This window comes from Metopolophium dirhodum, chromosome 1 (genome assembly GCF_019925205.1).
Source record: "Metopolophium dirhodum isolate CAU chromosome 1, ASM1992520v1, whole genome shotgun sequence".
NCBI classification, from domain to species: Eukaryota; Metazoa; Arthropoda; class Insecta; order Hemiptera; family Aphididae; genus Metopolophium; species Metopolophium dirhodum.
This window is the reverse complement of record NC_083560.1, coordinates 90,082,112-90,104,142: the sequence shown is the minus strand read 5'-3', so window position 1 is coordinate 90,104,142 and position 22,031 is coordinate 90,082,112. Positions and strand designations below refer to the sequence as shown.

Sequence of the window (22,031 nt, the reverse complement as noted above, 5' to 3'; positions counted from 1 at the left end):
TCATCAATAATAACTTTTAAATAATTTTCAGATTCTTCAGGTTACATATTAATATATTGTTATCATATACACAAGAATTTTATAATATTTAAAGCTAATAAAGCTGTTAGATATCATTAAGATTGTAAGTAAGTAGTATAGTTACATTATAATATTATATCGATACACCTACAGGCTACAGTATTATAGTTTATACGAAAGTAAAAAAATATATTCAATATTATTGTAATTATAATATATTAAATATAAAAATTGAACCGGGTAGATCGCATACTATTTTAGAAACTTACAGTATAAATGAGTATAAAGTATAGACCACACCATTACTGGCCCAATTAATTTTTTACATGTACAAGTAGGTATGACAAGCGGCGGGCAAGGGAGATTATCTCAAGGCTCAAGAGTTGCCTATATGTTACTCCTTATGTTTGAACAATCCTGACAAAAACATATTTCCCAAATTTAAGTTTCCTATTAATATCTTTCCAGTTGTATAGTTTCCTGTTTCATATTTTCCTTAATTTTTATTTCCTGTGTAATATCTTTCCAGTTAAAAACTGTCCTAAATGAAATTTTATTGTGTTATATATATCCAGTAAATACTTTCCTGAAAAATATTTTCCAGAATTTTATTTTCCTATGTAATATCGTTTCAGTTCAATAGTTTCTTGAGAAATATTTTACAAAAAAATGTTTCCTGAACTTAATTTTCCCTTCCAGATATCCTTCCATATCCTTCCAGAGAATAATTTCCTGTGGCCCCCCGCTACTTTCCCCTAAATTAATTAAATCAAAAAAATAATATGTCATTATTACATTTAAGACAATATAATAATTGTATATAAAAAAAATATTTTTTATCGTTTTAAGTGAGAAAATTAAATAATATAAAAATGCGTGAAAGTTATGAAACAGCTCTACAAGTCGAGTGTTAGTTGATTAATTAACTTGAAATTCTATATTTAGCCACAGAATATTGTAAACATAAATTGTTAATAAAAAAACCAATAATTCTTTAGTTTTAAAAATAGTACTTTTCGCCGCCTAAAATTGTCTTTTATGATGTCTTTGTCTTTTTACACTGTGCGGCGTACCGACTATTTGGCGGTTTTTTTCGATTGCCGGTTCCTCCCGGGACATGAGAAAATAAATATTGAATATTGGCGAAAAGCTGAGAAAATTTGCAGATAATTTTAATGGTCAACTTATTTTCGTGATTTTTGATGGTTCACAATAACTATGACCGCACCAATAATCCGATACGGAACATTTTGGTTGGTGTGTATGGTGACATAATGTACACACCAATCTGACACTTTTCCAAAACAAATTCATCGGTGTACTTCATTATTAAAAAATGAACAATCTTTGTCAACAAACAATGCTAAAGTGACGCTCGTGGCTCATTAATTAATTTTCGGCCACTCGTATCGTTTATGTTCTTATCAATAACTAGCGTTTTCGTTTGTTATTTTATGATAATAAATAATAAATAATAAAATAATTTCTTGTTGTTATCAGATAGGTAATATTTGGTGTTATCAGATAGGTAATATTTGGCAATTCGCTGTCTGTTTTTTTCCGAATTCACTGTTACGGATTTCTACCAAATAGAGATGATGAACAAGGTTAGGTAATTGAAGTTATACGTTGAAATTTTGAAATTTGATTGACGTCAATCGCAATCGTGTTTACACCATGAATCGGACACTGAGTCGACTGGCTTTCGTTGGACGAGCATTCGTGAATAATCACGGACGGCAGAATGCGTTCGCTCAGGTCTGGCCTGCGTTCGCGTCTTCCTTTTCTCCAGAACTTCGCACTCACATGAACGTGGAAAACCACAACGCTCATAGCGTAATGGTCAACGATCCTGGGTATCGTGCTACTGTCGTCAATCCTGCCGCGCGCGCTGTCAACTGGCCAACAGCGATTACTCCTCAGCAGTTTCACGCGCTCATTGGCCAGGACTTTAGTATTAGGACGGCTGACAAGGTGTGTAATGACTTTACAGCAATCAGCTCATACGCTGGGGGCAGAGACTACCGGCTTGCTGATTCAGTGTATGATGGTCTCCGGGACCGCCTGGTAGCCGTCCTGCCACAGATGACTGACGAGCAGCTGCTGTCCGTGCTTGCTCTTATACCACTGTGGGACACCAAAGATGCCAAAGATCCCGCTTACCATCGTCTGTGGTCTGAGTTTGACCGACAGTGCATTGAAAGGCACAGGCGTTGGACTCTTAACAAACTTTTACTATTCATGGACCACTGGTACTTGATGAAGCTGTCTAGATTAAGCAATTTTGTGTGGATGGGTGTCAGGAAGCTAGCGCGGAAGCCATCTAGGTAAATACATTGATAATCAATTTAGTACTCTCAGATTAAATGTTCTTCATTAGTTAATATTTGATATGTGTATTATAAGGGTGCATTCATGTTTTATGGTAATACAATATATTACAAACAGACATTGGCCTGAGAATAATGTTGAAAGAACATTAGATATAAATAATTATGCATCTACCTCTATATAAGGTACATAAATATTTGTAAAAATATTTCATTCATAAAAAACTGAGAACATAACATTACTAAACATATAAATCATAACATTTGTTAAAAGTATAATTTAGTATTGTGACATACTTTTGTGAACTTATTTTAATGAACTGAATGTTTCTACTGCGTTAAAATTGTGTAATAGTTTTATTTCCTAAAATATATCACTATATAGCTATAAATAGATAATATAAATGTAAATAGATTATATAATTAAATTTTTAAAGAATTTATTTGTTTTATTATGTATGATTAGATTTCATCATTACATAAACCATGATTTCATAAACATAATTAAAACTACTCAAAATCTTTAGTTGTAATTTGCACATAATTTTGAATATTTTTCATTTCTTTAAGTTTATTATGTTCATGTTAAATGTTATTAAGTACACGAGAATCCAATCACAGACTGTGTATAACTTTTATAAATATGTTAATATTGAAAGGATTGTTATTGGTGGGAATCAGTGGCGTGGTGTGGGTTGTGAGCGAGTGTAAGCAGTGGTACATATTAACTAACCCAACCACTACCTATACCTACGCACAAATTAAATTAGTTATAAATTTTACAATTTTTTTTTTTTTAAACACATTTTTAATAAAAACATTTTATTAATAATCAAATAGATTCTTGTTTTTAGTGAAATAGTCAATTACATAATCATTTTATTTCATCCAGACAGTTTTAGTAGTTATTTTTCGATTATAAAATCACAATCGTTATTACCTGAAGAGCTCATTTTTTTATAATAGGTTTTTAATATAAGCGTATAGCTATAATGCAGACGCACAACACACTTCCATTTGATGGTTCTATAGCAAAATAAACATTTCACCGTATAGTGTATGCATTATGAAAATTGCTTACAAACTGTGTAATAATAAGTGCCCCCTCCTATATATTGTGTAGAGCAGCGGTTCTCAACCTGGGGTACGCGTACCTCTAGGGGTACGTGTCATGATCACAAGGGGTACGCGAAAAAAATTGAGTAATGGTGGATAAAAGTGAAATTTAATGTAACTGAAATAGTTTGATATTAACGAAATATTTAATAATTGTGTACTGATTACAATGTAGAGTCTGCGATTTAATGTTATTAATGCGATAAGATTTTATCGTTATAATATGAACACTGTAGAAGTATAGAATGTAGTTAATTTAAGTAGATTATTTTTAGATAATTGTAGAGACTCGTTATATCGCTGTATTACAGATGAGCCATATAAGGTACCTACACAATCGTAATAATCGTCAACTATTCAGTTGTTATATGATATTTGTGAGTGGTACATGTTTCAAAAAATTAAGTTCAAGCAAACAAGCTCAAGGTTCACATTCAAATAAAATTGTTTAGTTGATATTATTATTTTTATATACATTGTTTGGCGCAAGCTAAATAAAATAAATAAATATTTCCAAATTTTCCTTAAAAATTATTATTATTATTATTATTTTTCATTATTTATATTCAAAATTGATATTTGGGGTACGTGAAATAGTGGTGAGTGTTAAAGGGGTACGTAAATGAAAAAACGTTGAGAACCACTGGTGTAGAGTATAAAATATAAATAATGTATTAAGAAATTAAATTGCTGACAATAATTATTGTAGGCATTGACTATGTGCGACGGTGTTGGGTGGAAGCGCGGAGCCTGTATACCCTACCGTGTAAGCAGCCATCAAACATGTTACGCGTCCTAATAACTGATAACTTTTATTAAATTAATGTTTTCATATTTGACTTGATTTTATTCAAAACACTTTCTTTTTTTCTTTTTTCAAGTATAAGTAGTGCTTACATGTACACTACATTGGTGGGGATAAAACAATATATTATAACAATCTCTATTATTTTAAGTTATTTATAATAATTTTGAAATATTAATTTAAAAATAATAAATTTTATTTATTTCAGGTTGACTCCCAAGCAGTTAGTTCAGATGATGTTTTATGCCAACACAAGTAGAAAGTTTTTACCAACATTACCAATGTATGATATTGAACAAGAAATATGTTCTTATTACAATGACTTTAATATCAAAGAATTGGGCATAGTGTCTTTGGGATTCTTTAAAACTCAGACACCTATACGTAATCAGCAGCTTGTAAAAAATCTATACAACTCAGTAATTAAAGACATTGTAAACATTAACAGCATAGAGTTGGCTGCATTTTTAAAGGTACTTAAAAATTCTTTAATAATTTAAATATAAATCCTATAATCTGTTTGAGAATACGTTGGTATAAAACTAAAAATCCATAAATTGTTTCTATATATGCTATAATATTAATAAAAAAAAACAATTTATGGGGAAATATGCACATTTAAAATATTTTCAAATTTTAATTGGTAATGTCTTGAATCTAATTTGTCTCTTACTTATATTGAATTCAGAATGAAATCTAATCTATAAATTTGCAATAATCAACAAATTAATATCTCTTTTGTTATCATAAAAATCAAGTCTCACTTATTAATTTAAATTTGAATTTAGATATTTAGATATTGCTCTAAGCATCAACATGCTGATTTCATGTACAAATTAATGGATGTCTTAATAAATAAAGTTGATGAAGTAAAATTAGTATGCTGTGTTCATATGGCTCTATTGGGTACAAATTTATTAATTAAACATGAAGATCTTTTGAAAAAAATTTCGCAGCGCATAGTTGATGAAATATCTCTAGCAAGAATTAAGGTGATAAAATTTTTTTTTCAGATTTAATTTGTATAAATAAATTAAATTAAATAAATTATTTTTATTTTTAGGATTTAGAAAGAATAACTTTGGCTTTAACTATGTTTAATTATAATCCACAAACAACACCATGTATATTCAAAATGGTTGTTAACGAACTTCAGAGTGATACAAGAAATATTGAATTTGAAGAACACACTAGATGTTATATTTACACTTTGTCATACTTAGCTGTGAATAATATTTATCCTAAAGATTGTATTTCAAAAGCTTTAAAAATTGAAACACTTCATAAATGTTTTGGTAAGTTACAAAAAAATTAAAGTATATAAACAGTGTAACAGGAAGACCTGACAAAAAAAAAATGATGCTACTTAAACGTATTAAAAAATTTGTGAAAATTATATGGCTTATAAATAATTTAAGATTGACTCTGTCAGGAAATTCTCAAGTATAATATTTTAAAAAAGTTATGATGTTCTAAACCAGTGGTTCTGGTTTTTTCATTCACGTACCCCTTTACCACTCACCACTATTTCACGTAACCCAAATATCAATTTTGAATATAAATAATGAAAAATAATAATTTTTAAGGAAAATTTGGAAATATTTATTTATTTTATTTAGCTTGCGCCAAACAATGTATATAAAAATAATAATATCTACTAAACAATTTTATTTGAATGTGAACCTTTAGCTTGTTTGCTTGAACTTAATTTTTTGAAACATGTACCACTCACAAATATCATATAACAACTGAATAGTTGACGATTATTACGATTGTGTAGGTACCTTATATGGCTCATCTGTAATACAGCGATATAACGAGTCTCTACAATTATCTAAAAATAATCTACAAAAATTGATCTACTTAAATTAACTACATTCTATACTTCTACAGTGTTCATATTATAACGATAAAATCTTATCGCATTAATAACATTAAATCGCAGACTCTACATTGTAATCAGTACACAATTATTAATTATTTCGTTAATAGCAAACTATTTCAGTTACATTAAATTACACTTTTTCCACCATTACTCAATTTTTTTTTCGCGTACCCCTTGAGATCATGCCACGTACCCCTAGGGATACGCGTACCCCAGGTTGAGAACCGCTGTTCTAAACTAACCAACTCAAAAAAATATTGATATATAAAATAACTTTTACCATCAATGTTTCCAAAACATTTTTAATCAAATTAAATTTTTTTTTTATTTTCAGTTGAAAAATAAAAATATTATTTCTAATAATATACGTTTATAGCTATTAAATTATTTGTATAAAGAAAAAATTTTAATATTGATTAGAACAAAAGTTCAGGTCTTCCTGTTACACCCTTTATAGTGTATAATTGAGTAATTGACAATAAGTTTTAGATTGTTATTAAAAATGCTAAATACTTCAGATACACTCTGTTATGGTTAGAGTATAATGTAAATAATTAACTGTTTCAATAATCTATCTTATTTTAATTTAAGTTATTTCTGAATTTAAATAAATAACAATTAGAAAAAAAATGTAATTAAAGGCTGAAAGTTATTACTTGATATTGTCTCCACTGCACAAAAAAACAATGAATCGTAGATATGTTTTTTATTTTATGTAATAATTAAAACTTTAAAAACAATGTTATTTATAAATAATATTTTTTGTAACTATTATACCACAAAAAAAAAAAACAAATTTAAAATAATTAAAATCTAATCATACGATTAAAAACGCTTGCCAATACGAGGTCAGCATGTACACTTGATTTTAAATTTTTGCGAAATTATTAACTATAATTTGGTAAATATTAATTATGTACGCATATTGTTTTTTTTATTATTATTTGGGGGGGGGGGGGGGGGTGTCGCTTACTCATCAAAGTAAATTACAAGAAGGTTGAGAAACACTGTATTATATCAACCAAATTGACTGCACTGGAAAAATTATTAGACTTGTTAAATTTCTATAACTAAGTTTTATCCGTTTAAAATAAGTTTTAAAATTCTTTATTTTACTTACTTTTTTATATCATTGATTAATTGATAACGATAGTTCATGAATATATGTAATTATAATATGTTTTATGTTGTTAATATTTGATGAATTCAATATAAATTGAGTAATAATATTATTTTATTATTTAAATAATTCTAACATAGTTATTTTGTTACTCAGCTTTAATAAAATATATTAAATAATATGTGTAACATTTTTAGGAAAAAGATTATCCAGATTTAATATATCACGTGATATTGTAAGTTTAAACAATAGTGTGCTAATAGAATGCCCGGACTATTCTGGTTCATTATTACCAGATACATTAAAAGAATCTTGCAATGAGGTAAGCTACCCAATACCCATATATTGTATCCTCAAAATTTTAAATGCGTAATTTATTTATTTAAACCATTTGTAATATAAGTTTAATGAAATAGACATTTTTATTTAAAAAAAAAATTCCTAATGGTGTGAATATATTCAAGTACATACTTTTATATGTAACACATAGTTACTTATTATATTATTAATATAAATAGGTACTCTTTCTGGACAGTGTTTTTGTAAATTCAAGATGGTTTTAAAAGTAAATTACCAAATAGTTTTATTTTTGTTTGAGCATTGAAAATCAGTGGTGGCTTAACCACAAGTATTATATTCTACAATTATCAATTTTATATAGTCTAGTCAAAATAAACATTCAACTTCGGAAAAATTCGCATAGAGCTGAAAATTGGTATACACTTTAGGTACATCATTACAAATGAAATGTCAAAAGTCCCCATCGATCCCACCGTTGCTAAAAATTTAATTCGAGGTCAAGAGTCACAAAAATAGGTTTTTTATACATATCTCTTAAACTTCAAGTATTTATATAAAAATAGCTATTACATAATTTGTAGTTCAAAAAATTATCTAAAAAAAAGTATCTTGAACTTTTTTCCTACGAATATTTTATGAGATGCAAATTCAAAATTTAATCTTTGAGGCGTTTGGTACAATTTTTTTTTTGTATTTCCTCTGAGGGTATAATCTATAATTTTGTCGTGAAATAAGTTTTGGTTTTTTTAGAATTGATAAGAAAAATGGTACAATGCATTATTAATTATTAAGGCACAACTCTTTATTAGAAATCAAGTTAAATTGATTTTGTAAAATTATGTTATAATGAATATTGAAATAATAATAATAATGATAATAATTATAATAATCTTGAAATTCTTTGACAATTAAATTCTTCTTCTTGAAATTTGTGCTATTGTTCTTCTTCATCCTCTTATAGTCTTATATGTATAGGTTGATCTAATAAAAAAGATGAATCTAATGTCTCATCATTGATAGCTTCATCGTAAACTTCATTATCTGCGATATTTGGTTCAACATTGAAGCAAGACTGGCCTCGACAATTATTACATACTAGTGAACAAAATAAACCAACTTTCTTACAACCACAATTATAACTACAACCTTTTTTGCAATTACAAAAAATATTATTAAGAAGTTTTTCCGGAGCAGGAGGGAGTAGAGTTTGAACTGGCTCCAAACCGTTATCTTTAAATACCCATCCCCAGTCTTCAGGATTCAATTCGTTACCTAGCTATACTTGAACTTGATAGTATACTCGCAATGTGTAATAGTAATAGTAGCGTGTAATGTTTTTGGTAAAATCGAAAAAATTTAATTATTTTAAAATTTCCAATAGCTGTAACTCATTCAATTTTAGGTTTAGAAGTATGGTCAATGGATCAAAATTACTTAGAATAAAATAATCTATCCATATCCGGTGACAAAAATAGGTGTTGCAATTTAAAAAAAAAATTTGTATTGCGCATGTGCATACTACAAGAGTTAAAAATTTGAAATTTGTCCTTAAATGTGTACTTTAATACCCCTTAGCTATTGCAGCAAACCGTATGTAAATCTAAGATTATCGGGCTGAGATATTTAGTGGTACATTTAAAACGGGACACACTGTATATATAATATTTTTACAAAAGTATTTAAATTATAAAAATTAGAATTAGGGTCTACAATTGTGGTTCATGTCTTATAACTGTAAGATGAGAACAATTTTAACTAATTTGAAACATCTTTATTTTAATCTAAATTATTATATTAAACAATTTATATCTAATCTATAATTAATTATTAGTCAACTATGTGTCATGTATTTTCCCCGAGCACTGGACAATCGAGAATCTTTTTTTTTAGCTCTTGAATAAAATGGTTCATTCTTTGTGGTTCTTGATTCTATTCTTGCTGGAATTCCTGTTATATGCCATAATAAAAAAATATACATATACGGAAGAAATATATACAAATTTATTATTATTAATAAGCATTTTTTATTATGTACTATGATTAATTTTATTAACTGTTTTTTTTATAGTCAAATTTTACTTTTTATAACATCAATAATACATAAACTTAAATCTTTGGTATTTATAAATACAATTAATGTATTTTTATTGATATTTATCGATTCCAAGTCATAGAATTAATCTAAAGTTATATAAAAAATTAAATAAACCGATGATATACCAGTATATTATAGTTTTTTTCCTACTCCAATTAAAATCAAACACAGGCCCAAATGTTTTCAATATTATTATTTACAAAAATAAGATTCTAGTGTAACTTTTTGAGATTTAATGGATGTTTCCATTTTAATCTTTTTGTGTTTCATATTTTAGCATTTAGCATGGCATATACCTACTTCAAGTACTATGGCTAAATTAGGTACAAATGACATGAACTTTATTAAACTTTACATGGAACTTCTAAGCCTATTTAAAAATGAGTCGTCCTATTTACATGTATGCTACCCTCTTCCTCATCATCCAAAATCTGGTAATTTTGTGTATATATTTAGTTTCTAATATAATTGCTGTTACATTATTAATTTTCAATTATTTTTTTAGATATATTATTTTGCATCAATACTAATGGTAAACCAGTGGCTATTCCTGAAACAATGAAAAATAGAACTATATTCAATGATTTCCAGAAACCACCAGAATTAGGAAAATGGTTTGCCGTAATGGCACTTGTAAGAAATTCAGTACTTTATTATAGCAATGAATACAATGGTTTAACATCTTGTAAAATCAGACAACTAAAGAAACTTGGCTATGAGCCAATTTTGGTAAGAGTTTGTGTTAACATAATTCTACAGTATTATGGTACATTGTTTATTAATAATAATAATTATTTATTTATTTTATAAATATTTTGTTTATTAGTGCTCCCATTTAGTTTCTTTTTTAGTTACTAGTCACTTTTTTGAACATAGTCTCTACATTGTCACATTTTTAATTTAAGCCTCTTAAGTATTTTTTTCAAGTGTTAATACCAGTTCAAATAAGTTTTTATACTAAAGTGTTCTCTTGTTTAAGCCGTTCGCTGCGTAAAACGCCAATTGGTGTCATTGTATATAGTTTGCATATGCTGAATGACGCCAATTGGCGTCATATACCTTGTTATTTAATGGACTATAATTTGGTCAGCATTACGATTAAACTTTTGGTTTTTTGTCAGCGTCTTGTTTCATAATCAAGTGCAAACCGTACACTGATAATTTAGTTTTTCAATTTTTAGGAAATTTTTTTTTAAAACTAGAATTTTACCAGCGTACGAAAAATATACAAAAATATGATACGCAGTGAACGTGTTAACCTGGTGATGGACTTGTTTATACAACATTCCAGTCGAGATCTCGAAAACCATACACCTGATGATAGTATAACAGAATTATTATAGTATTCACCTTTGTGGTAGTAATGTTATTTCAACTCGTAGATAATAAAGAAAACAATATTGAAATTATACCTTCTATCTATTCTGTTACTCATAGAGTTGTGACAGTTTATAAAACGTATCGCTTCATCTGTTCGTGTTATCAATGTTAGCGTTGTAGTAATCACAAAAAAAAACAAAAAAAATAATTTAGCAAATTATAGGTTCCTATTAGTTCATGATATTTCTGTTAACTAATCTAATTTTTTTTATTATTAATATTAGTTAAGTATAAAAAGAGTATTTTATATAATTTGTTCAACTTATTTTATTAAGTTCTTAAAAAATATTTTTTATAATTTGTGAGATATGTAAAATTATTTTTTCAAAACCAATTAAGTATTTACCTAGTGTTTAAAAAAAAAATTGAACATTTTATATAAATACGGACAGCTATTGCGTTGCTGAAAATCATGAATTTCATAACGCTATAATTTTTGCACCATCGTTCTTAACTGGTTGTAATACAATTCCAAAAAAGAATTGAAAAATGTTGACTGGGCGCTAAACTAGATTTATACCTCAAGTTTTTTGAAACTATTTTGTATATTAAATAATATAATGTTTGAGATGGAAATTAAATAAATATTTTAATAACAATTAAATACTTTTGTTATGTTGTAAATTGTAATAAACATTTTTGGTGCGATTATGTACTTCTTTATTGATTGAACAGTAAAAATAATAATAGTGTGTAATTAATTTAAACTATAGTTATACTGATAGCACTAATGATACAAATAATATTGATAACAGTACTTAAAGTATCCAACATTGCATTTAAATCTGAATATTTTCTTTTTGATAGAACAATTTATAAATAACTAAAACTGACCTCCAAATTAAAATACAAACTACTCCTATTTATTAATATTGTCTTTTATTACAGTAGGTTTTGAAAATGGATACTCTTTTGTGTTCCTAGTTATATTTTGTCTGTTTAATGGCCAATATTATAATCGTATCGACATAAATGTCTCCCAAGGACCACCATGTATGCATTGTAATGGAAATTAATATATGTAAAAAATTTGTTGTAAAATATGCGCTTATCCGATAAAAATAATTTGAAATTAAGTTTTGTAAAATTTCATCCATAGGTACATCAATATAATTGTTTATTAAAATAATATTCTTAGTCTTGAGAAAAAAATTTAATATGTCATATTGCTTTAGCAATTCATTTTACAAGATAACTGTCATAACAATACATTGGATTATTCAAAGATAAAATATAAAATATAGACATTTTTAAATGCAAAATTCCTAATTAATATTTTTATATCCCTCTAGGTATTTTGATATCAATAATCAAACTATTATTATAATTTTGTAAATAACTTAAATGATTTAATGAAAATAATTGTTTGGTTTTGATTAATTTACAGTTTACTGTTAAAGAGCTGGGAACTGAACGTGACTTTACAACATTATTATCAGATAAACTCAAGAGTCATGGAATAACTTTTAATTAAAAAAATTCTACTGGTTAGTTTTTATTTATATTTAATTTATAAATACTTATAATATATTATTGATTATAGTTATTTCAAACAATTGTAATGTGATTTACTATATTTTTTTACAATTATAAATATAATTTGCTAAATAATTTAGTTATGGCATAATTATAAAATACTAGCTGATCCCGCATACTTTGTTTCCTGTAAAAAATTACAACTATTAAAAAAATTGTGATTGTTCAACTCCTTTTGGGTGTAACTTGTTGTAGTAAGCGCAACTCAGACACCCTTGTAGGCAATCTAACTATGTCGATTGTCATTGTCTTGTCCATTAAGTTATAATTTGAAAATTCAAACACAAACACAAGTAGAAATTGTATGTGAAGATATAATACAAATTATCATTAATCATGTTCAAGGAACAATTCATTTTGATTTTTATAATTGACACTTAAATTTAATCAGATGCAAGCAAAAATTATTTGATATCTATTGTTTTTTAACTTTCCTCTGAACTTCAAATCATCAGAATTTTTTTTACTATAGTTTTTGCAGAAGATATAAAACAAATTATTAATAAGAATCTACAACAAACTGGTAAAGTTTTGTTAGAAAATAGAAAATTTAGAATTTCAGCCAGTAACTTATGAAATTAAAACTTCAAAAACCTTGACAGATACAAAACTAGCATAATAAAGTTTATAAAATAAGTAATAACAAACCATTAATAGGAAAAGCTTCTGTAAATGTAAATTATAGACTACAAACTGAAAATGAAGCTTTTGCAAGTCTATTTCAAGATGGTTAACTTTATGGTACTAAAATGTGAATTAGTCATTCATATAAGGAACCCTTGGATTTATGCTACACCAGATAGTATAGTGATAGTTGATGATAGTATAAGCTACCACAAAAAGTTTTGGACATTAAATGCCTAATTTAATGAAACGATAGAGAGCAACTTCACAAAACTACACTTAGGAAGTAGTTTTTAAATTATATACATATTTAAAACAAACAATAAAAAGATACTTTAGTCAAAGTTATGAATCTGTAAACAGTAAGTTGATTAAAATAATAATAATAATTACCTGCAATGTGAAAATGAGAAGATATAATAAGTATAAAAGTAAATTAATAATTTAAAATACTAAGTAACAAATAATTAAGATTATAAGAAAATAGATGTTAACTAGTTGTGTTTGTTTGTGGTTTCTGAAATAAAACCATATTTGTTTGTTAACTTATATATATGACGTATATTGAGTGCATGGTGCTTCTGCCTACTATAGTACCTAGTCAGAAAAGTTACTGTCAAAATCAGACATATATCAACCATATATCCTTATATGAAACAGTTTGGTGAATCCGAGAACGGCGAGAACAGTAAGTTCACTGTGGATTATCGGCTCGCTTGGGAAGGAAATTGTCCACCCTTGCCACATAATATAATATTTTTACTTTGATTATTTTGACAGAATCGTCTTGATATTTTATTATTTTAAAATTGATTTATATCGTCTTCGATAAATGTTCTTGCATGTACTTCCTTTTTGTTTTCTTGTTGTTTGTGTGGCCGTTCGGTTTTTTATTTTAATGTAAATTTTATTTATTTTTTTAATATTTCCAAAAAAATATATATATATATCTGGGTGTAGTGTATAAAATAACAAATTGTACTTGAAATGAAAACTTTCACAAGCATTTGTTATCCTTTCAGAACTACTACTCATTAGTCATTTCAGCCCACATAAAAATAGCAAATTTTGATCCAGAATCTATATAATTTTCTATGAATAAATTATTAAAAAATCCAGAAATTCGTTGAGCTTTGATGTTACGGGAACCGGCATTTTAGATATAAAATCTTCAACAAAACATGTCTCTACATCTTCTTATTTAAAGATAGTAATCCAAATGTATTTTTCAAAATAAACCTATTTCTGTTTGATTTTGATACAATTTAGTATTTACCTAACCCCAAATTTTGAACGTGACGCCACCATGTTTCCCTAAATGGAAGCGACATCCTTTAATAGTTACCTATGGTTGCCTAAACGCCAAGATGAACATGAAATTGTCACTAAATGTTAATACTAACATCTTCTAAACACAATAAATTTTTAAAATATTTTGACTTGTTTTGAGCTGTTTAATGACATCCTAAGTTTCTAATTTGTTTAGTTTTTTTTTCTATAAATGACAAATGTCAATAAAATGTTATTCATTGGGTCAGAAAGCTTGAAAATATAAGGCTGTATTGTTACAACAGCAGTTGAAAAATATTAAAAATACCGTCACTATTTTTTTTTTATAAGCATTTAAAGTTCAAATTTTGACAAAATACATAAAAATGTGCAAATTATTTTGAGTTAGAAACTCGTAAAAAATGTCTTGAAATCAAAAAAAAAAAATGTCTACCGGAAAGTCAAATTAAATTTTTATAAGCTTTTGAATTTCAAATGGGATATTCACTCTATTTCTCATGTAGCAATTTTCTTAATTTGTTGTAATTTAAAAACGAATAACTGTGGATAGGTACTTGAAATTTACAACATATATTTATTTTATCATTTTCTATAGGTACTTGATAAAATTATAATTATATAAAATATTTTGACTTGTTTGAGCTGTTTACGAACATTAAAAATTTTTTTTTAGTTTTTTTATTCCGTTAAAAAGCTTGACAATTTAATACAAAGCTTCTAATATATTGTTATAATTGCAGTTGAAAAATTTTAAATACATAGTCACAAGGCTAAAAAAACTATAGGTACAGTTATATTAACTCCATTTATTGTCCCATTAACTGTAATTTATAGTTATACTTAGAACAACTATTTTGATAATTCAATGCAGGGCTTTGCAACCAAATGATTAATTCGAATTTTGGGTGCTGCACGTACAATCACCAGAATACATATTTAAACAAACGTTTGGGTGTTAATAACCGTTAATATTGGTTAATACGGGTGTTTAATAGTTCAGAAAAAACATAATTTTTTATAGTTATTTTTATTAGATATTTTTTTTAAATTTTAAATTGTTTAATAAAAATATCCAAATTTTGTTATTATTAAACAAATAATTAACTACAAAATCGAACCAACTACCAAAAAATATATCGTTACACTAATGACAATTCCACATATCTACAATTTGGAAACTTTTCAGGAGATGCAAAAAACTGTTTTACTTTGATTTGATAACATTTTTTATACTTTTATTATACTTTTATATTAAATATTTGGTTTAAAATAGTTATTGCTCAAATTCCAAATTCTAACTATCAATGTGAGTTTTTAATGTAGATACGTGATGTTCACAAACAAATATTTAGTTACATGTTATTGCATATTTTAATTTCTTGATGCAATTAAAATAATAATATGAAACACCACACAACTAAATGAACAAATTGTAATACATTTACAATCAATTACCATTAAGATGTTTTAAAAATGAATTAAATGCAAAATAAATAGGTAAATACTTGTGAAACTGTTGGGTATACTGTACCCAATTAGTTTAAAAAATGTAATTTTATGGCTAACTAATTGCCGAATTAAATTATAATAATATAATATAGCAATTCAAAGTAAAATTATTAAAACTTAAACAGTATAAGTGTAACATAGAATAAATTGTTTATCAGACTTTCTTTCATTTAAATAATATTAAAAACTTTAAATACTATTAACAAAATGTAAAATTATTAAATCATAAACAGCATTAGTGTAACATAAAATAAATTATTTATCAGACTTGATTTCATTTTAATAATTTTGATTTGTCAATTTAAATATTTCCTTTCCGAGGTTTTAAATTGTTACAATGAGGCATGATAGCATCATAAAATGGCAGAACTTTCTTAATGTTTTGCAAATCTTGCAACTTTGACAAAGTAATTGGTAATGGATTTTTATACAAACAGTTAAAACTTGAAAATAAATCTTCTGTAATATTGTCATTTAAATGTAGTTTTTGTCTTTTAGCTTTTTGGTTCATCAAATATAAGTTTAAAATATATGTAATTTGATGATGACTCATACATTAGTGCACGCAAGTCTTTTACTTCAGGATTCTAGTCTTATTGAATGATATTCTTTTAACTGTTTGAAATCCAAAAAATAATCATGTGTTAAAAATATAGCTTCTAGTTTACTTGGATGTATTCGAGTTTCCATAGTAGTTTTTACAAAGTCATATGGGAAAAAATATTTTTGTTCTTTAATTTTCTTTCAATCAAGCTGTGGATACCATCACACTCCATTTGAGTATGGCCTTTTATGAGAAATTTTTGTTGAATTGTTATATTTTTGAATTTAGAGAACTTTAATAAGGCATCTGGGAATATAGAATTTCTATTCTGGTATCCACAGCCATCTGAATATATAATTATAGGTAATGGCTTAATACATTTCTTTTCTAAGTGCTTAGTAAGTATTGTGGCAAAAATAGAAGCCTCTAAATCTTCTTCAGATTCTTGCCACCAATAATTTGAGCAATCACCAGTAGTCAAATTGTAAATTGTATAGTTATGAGCTTTAAGTTTCATTGCATAGTATAAAGCACTAGCTTGTATGGAAGGGCAGAGTTTCACTACTTGTATATCTACTGTAAAACAATAACACTTATTTTCAATGGCTTGTTGTTTATCTGTTTCTTTTTCTTCCCTTGCCTTGATTTTGTAGCCTTGAGCTACATGTTCTGCATAGTCATCTTCAGATATCTGTCCTGTTTCATAAGCACAGCATACATCACATTGGTCATTTTTTGGGATAAAGATTGAAAAATTGTTTTCTTTCGTGTAATTTGAAAAATAACATTTACTAAAGGGAAATGTTTTATTTTCAACATAATGTTATTTATAAATTTCAAATACTTCTTTCAGGCTATTAAAAGGTCCTTCTAAGTATAATCTTTTAGTTCTTTTACGGCAATAGTGTGAGGGCATTTTTCCTAGTGAGTTCAACCAACTTTTTAGATCTTCAACTCGGTTGGCAAATAACGTTCTCTTGGCAATACTTTGAGGTGACTGTTTTTTAGATTCAATAGTATTATTATTCAATGCAATGATATAATGGTTAGTTAGTAGACCATGTTCTGATTGTTGAACCCAATTTCGAACCATAAATTCTTTTAACCCAAGTGTAACATTTTTTTACAGACACACTTAGGCGCTGAATCTTTATATCTGAGTTGGTACTTAAAAGTATTTGATCTTCTACTGTATATTTTACATCCAGTTGTGTCTCTTTTTGGTTCATTTGTAATAACTAGACTCAAAACATAATTTTTTTTCTCTTCCCATGAAGAATTTTGATAAAATTTATAAACTAATATACTCTTTTTGAGCTGTTTATGGACATAGTCAGTTTTCAATTTTTTATATATAAATTACTTTATTCACAATAATATCATCAAAGTAAGTAATATCATATGCTGTCTGACCGTCTTCGCTCAGAATCGTTTTTCTTATACAATGATATTATATCATTGAATTCAAATTTAACACCATCCATTACAGTGACCCACTTGTAACCTACTGCACAGCAGAGCGACATCCACTTGCCCACCTTTTTTGTTTTGTTATTAGGTATTTGCGTAAAGAGATGTCACCCCTCCTACAAAATATTACCAGTTATGCCACTAGTTGTAACTAGATAATATGTAACTAGATGTATTGCTATTCCAATTACATTATTAGGTATATTCATGTTATTACCAAACATAAGTATTAAGTGTAGAAAATACACTTAAATGTTTTTTAATATTTATGTTATCAAGTATCAACTAATTTATAACCAAATTTAGGATTAATTATTCAATAATACATTTTCCAATAAAGAAAATAATAAAACAATTTTTTACAGTTACTCATTTTAGTTTTCAAATCTTAATATAACAACATATTATATGTATAAAAGCCCTATCATTAGATAGTACCAAATGATGAGTAGGATTAATATTCCCTATATCTTCTAGAGATACAAACAAAAAATCTGTTACATGGTTAAATGATACATTAAAGACTTGATAATGTTCATCAAAATAATTTGTAATAAATTGGCTCACTATTTTCAGTAATAAAAATTGATTTACTTAACCCAAAAGTAGGCAAATATTATCTTCATCACAAACATTAACTATAAACAACATATTTTTATTATTGTACACGCTACCTTTTATATTAACCCGAGATACAAACATTATTTTTTCAGGGATAAAATTAAATGGAATTCGATACAAATTGTGTTTTAGTATTATACATTTTAAGCATGTGTTGGGATAATTTAATAATTTTTCCTATTTTAATAGTACTTTTGGTAAACTTAGTCTAAATGCTAACTGAAGTTGCTGTTTTAGTGACAATGTATATACAATATGTTTTCTAGAGGTAATTGAGTTGGTAGTATCTGTAAGCTTCTTATGTTTCACTTAAAAACGCATTAACCAAAAAGGAGATAAAGGACCTGACTTATCGATAATAAATGTTTTAATATATGAAATATTATTTATAATGATATAAAATAATTGTTTTGGTTTCAAGTTAAATAATTTTAAATATAGCTCATGATCAGAAATTTTTAAGCAAAATTGCATCCCCTGGCTGAACACAATTAAAACTTATTGTCTAATGGTATATCTAAAATTGGTTTTAACAATAAATGTAAGGACCAAACTTGTAGGAATTAATTGAGGAACATAATTTAATGTTTCAATTATATTATTAAAATTTTCTAACTTAATATATTTATAATAGAATATTAGTGATTAAATATAAGTGCTAAATCATAATTAAAAATGTTTTCTAATAAATCGTTCATTATGTCCATACAAGCCCCTTTGGCTGCAGCACTACAATTTCTAAGGAGTTGTGTATAGGCAATTTTTCTAAATTACTAGTACCTGCAATTAAGGAGTTATTAAACAAAAAAAAAACTTATATACTTATAATAAAATTCTTAACTTACATTAGTTAACATAACTTTAAACTTATATATATAATAGGTAATATTATTTATATATATGAGAAAATATAAATATATAAATTTATAAATATCAGAAACATGAAAAAGGTGGGTTTATAGATATTATAATATAGTATGTTGTAATGGGAATAGAACATTTATCTGTACGAATACACTAGGTGCTAAATAAATTTAAACTTCTATTTTTTTATGTTTTTTTTTCAAGGCTTTGCTTGTGCCAAATGTAGTTTTATTGGGTTGGTTATTTTTTGTTCACATTTTGATATGTGAATATTTTTCGAACAGCATCTATAAAGAATAAAATTTATTTAAATTGGTTAGACAAACAATAAAATATTTATAGTTTATAAATTTAATGATGATTTAGAAATTTGTTAATTATTATTATTTATTACCTATATACTTTATATATTAGATAGGTATAAGGTAGGTTAAACATTATTTTAATATTTATATTTTATAAGTACTGTGATTCATTGGTTGAATTAAATATTTATACATAAAAGAGTATTTAAATTATTATAATAAAATAGTAAATACAGCAAACATTTACCAAATATAACATTATTAGAATTAAATGTTAAAAATGTTTTTTTTTTTGCCCAATTTATGGGAATAACATCAATAGGTTATCATCAAACATTTTGTATAAAATAGAACGAACAGTTGCTCCCACGCTATCGGGGACATATAAACTTTTTTCCAATATCTAAAAACAAAAATTATTAAGTATTATTATTTTTATATTACCTGTCTTAAAAAAATTTTATATTGTAAAATAGGTAGTGTACTAATAAAAATATTACAAGAACTCACAACATTTGATTTAAGTTGATCATCGTTAAGTTTTTCTCCAAAATTATCAAGTTCTTCCAAACTTTTTATCGAGAAATCCCATGTTTTATGTTCTATATTTTTAATTCTATTTGTGTCGCGATAAGATTCTTTTAAGTCATTAGTGGTATTTTCAAGCCTTGTTATTTTATAATTATTTTCTTTCACATCTAGTTTAATTTCAACAACAGTGTTATACATTTTTTGTAGAATATCTGCATGTAAATCTGAAATAAAATATTTTAGAAGGTATGTTATATAATAATATATGTGATAAATAATGTACCTATTACATTTCAATGTTGTACCAGCTGGTTCCTATATATTATTATATTAATTATAAGCTAAAATATATTTTAAATATGTATTATGTACCTGTCATGGGCTGGACAGAAGTAATAGAAGACTGACTGATAAGTAGAGGTAGATTGCTCGTTGGTATAATTAGATATAGATACCTACTATGTACTACCTACTTAAGTATCTTTCTACATAATATAACAATTAAATATATTATATTATAATTAATCATTATGCCGTAATAGGTTATTATATAAATTATGGCACAATTTCATTGTTTTAAGTAATCATTTTACACAATTTATTAATGAATACATATTAAAGATCGGTATATCTACTTGTTAATTGCATATATAAATGCACAAGCTGATCATGGTATATTTTCATTAGGTATTCTATTTTTCGTTTTATAATCACATATAAGTACAATATTTAATAATCATATAGGTATTCTGCATTGGACCGATAAGTTTCTTCATTAATATTTCTGTTAATAAATGACATATTCATTATAGGAAGGTAAATCACAGTAATATATGTCAACAAATTTAATATGAATTACCCAATAGGTACATTAGGTATTTTCTTTAATTCAAATTAGGTAAGTATCTATGGCTATATTGATACAAATTTTAAAAGTTGTTGAGATGTTTACTACCTAAATTAATTGTACATTGTATTATAATTCATAATAGTACTTGCATAGAGTATTTAGGTTAGTGTATTTGTGACAACTTTATAACTACACATTAAGAGGCAGTATTATGATAAAATATGAATAAGTATCATTACGACACGTATTATTCAATTTGTTAACATTTGTCATGGAGTAATCAATAAGTTATTTAATATTAAGAAAAAAAAAAAAAAAAGAATTAAGCTTCTGATTCGTTAGAATCATAGGGTTCTGAATTTAGCGTTTTTGTGAAACGGGTTAATCTGTTTTTGATGCTACTGTTGAGTAGGCTCGGTTTGATAGCCATAATAATGTCTAATAAATTGTCTTTTGATATGCTGTATGCATTGTAGATTGTAGATGGTTCGAAGTGGCCTTGATTATTTTAAAAAATGTGTTTAAAGGTAATAAAGTCGATTTTAAAATTATTTGGATCGGTGAAGAGTTTTTTTGCTGGTTCTAGATATGTGTCGATATTATCTAAGAATTTTGTTAGTGACGCTGATTTTGATTTTTTATTCTTTTTCTTTTTTTTTTCGATGATTTCATTTTGGGGGGTTACTAGGTTTTGTGGAGCAGGCATCGCGTTTGAGTTTTCATTTGGTTCTAATGGAGATAGAGGCGGAGAGTGAGTAAGAAATGAATCTGGTAAAGATCTTTTAGTGCCGGATGGATGTTCAATGTCCATAGGGTCAACGCCTGAAATTGGAAT

At 26.4% G+C, this 22,031-nt stretch overlaps 1 protein-coding gene across 1 annotated transcript; it reads left to right on the top strand.

Moving 5' to 3' along the window:
- Positions 1–1,555: 1,555 nt before the first annotated feature.
- Positions 1,556–12,697, top strand: LOC132936407 (FAST kinase domain-containing protein 5, mitochondrial-like). The gene is made up of 8 exons (XM_061003127.1): positions 1,556–2,348; positions 4,481–4,745; positions 5,061–5,264; positions 5,336–5,567; positions 7,475–7,599; positions 9,950–10,106; positions 10,178–10,401; positions 12,440–12,697. Exons 1-8 carry the CDS (start codon positions 1,699–1,701, stop codon positions 12,524–12,526), a joined length of 1,944 nt encoding a protein of 647 aa, XP_060859110.1. The 5' UTR covers positions 1,556–1,698; the 3' UTR covers positions 12,527–12,697.
- Positions 12,698–22,031: the final 9,334 nt, after the last annotated feature.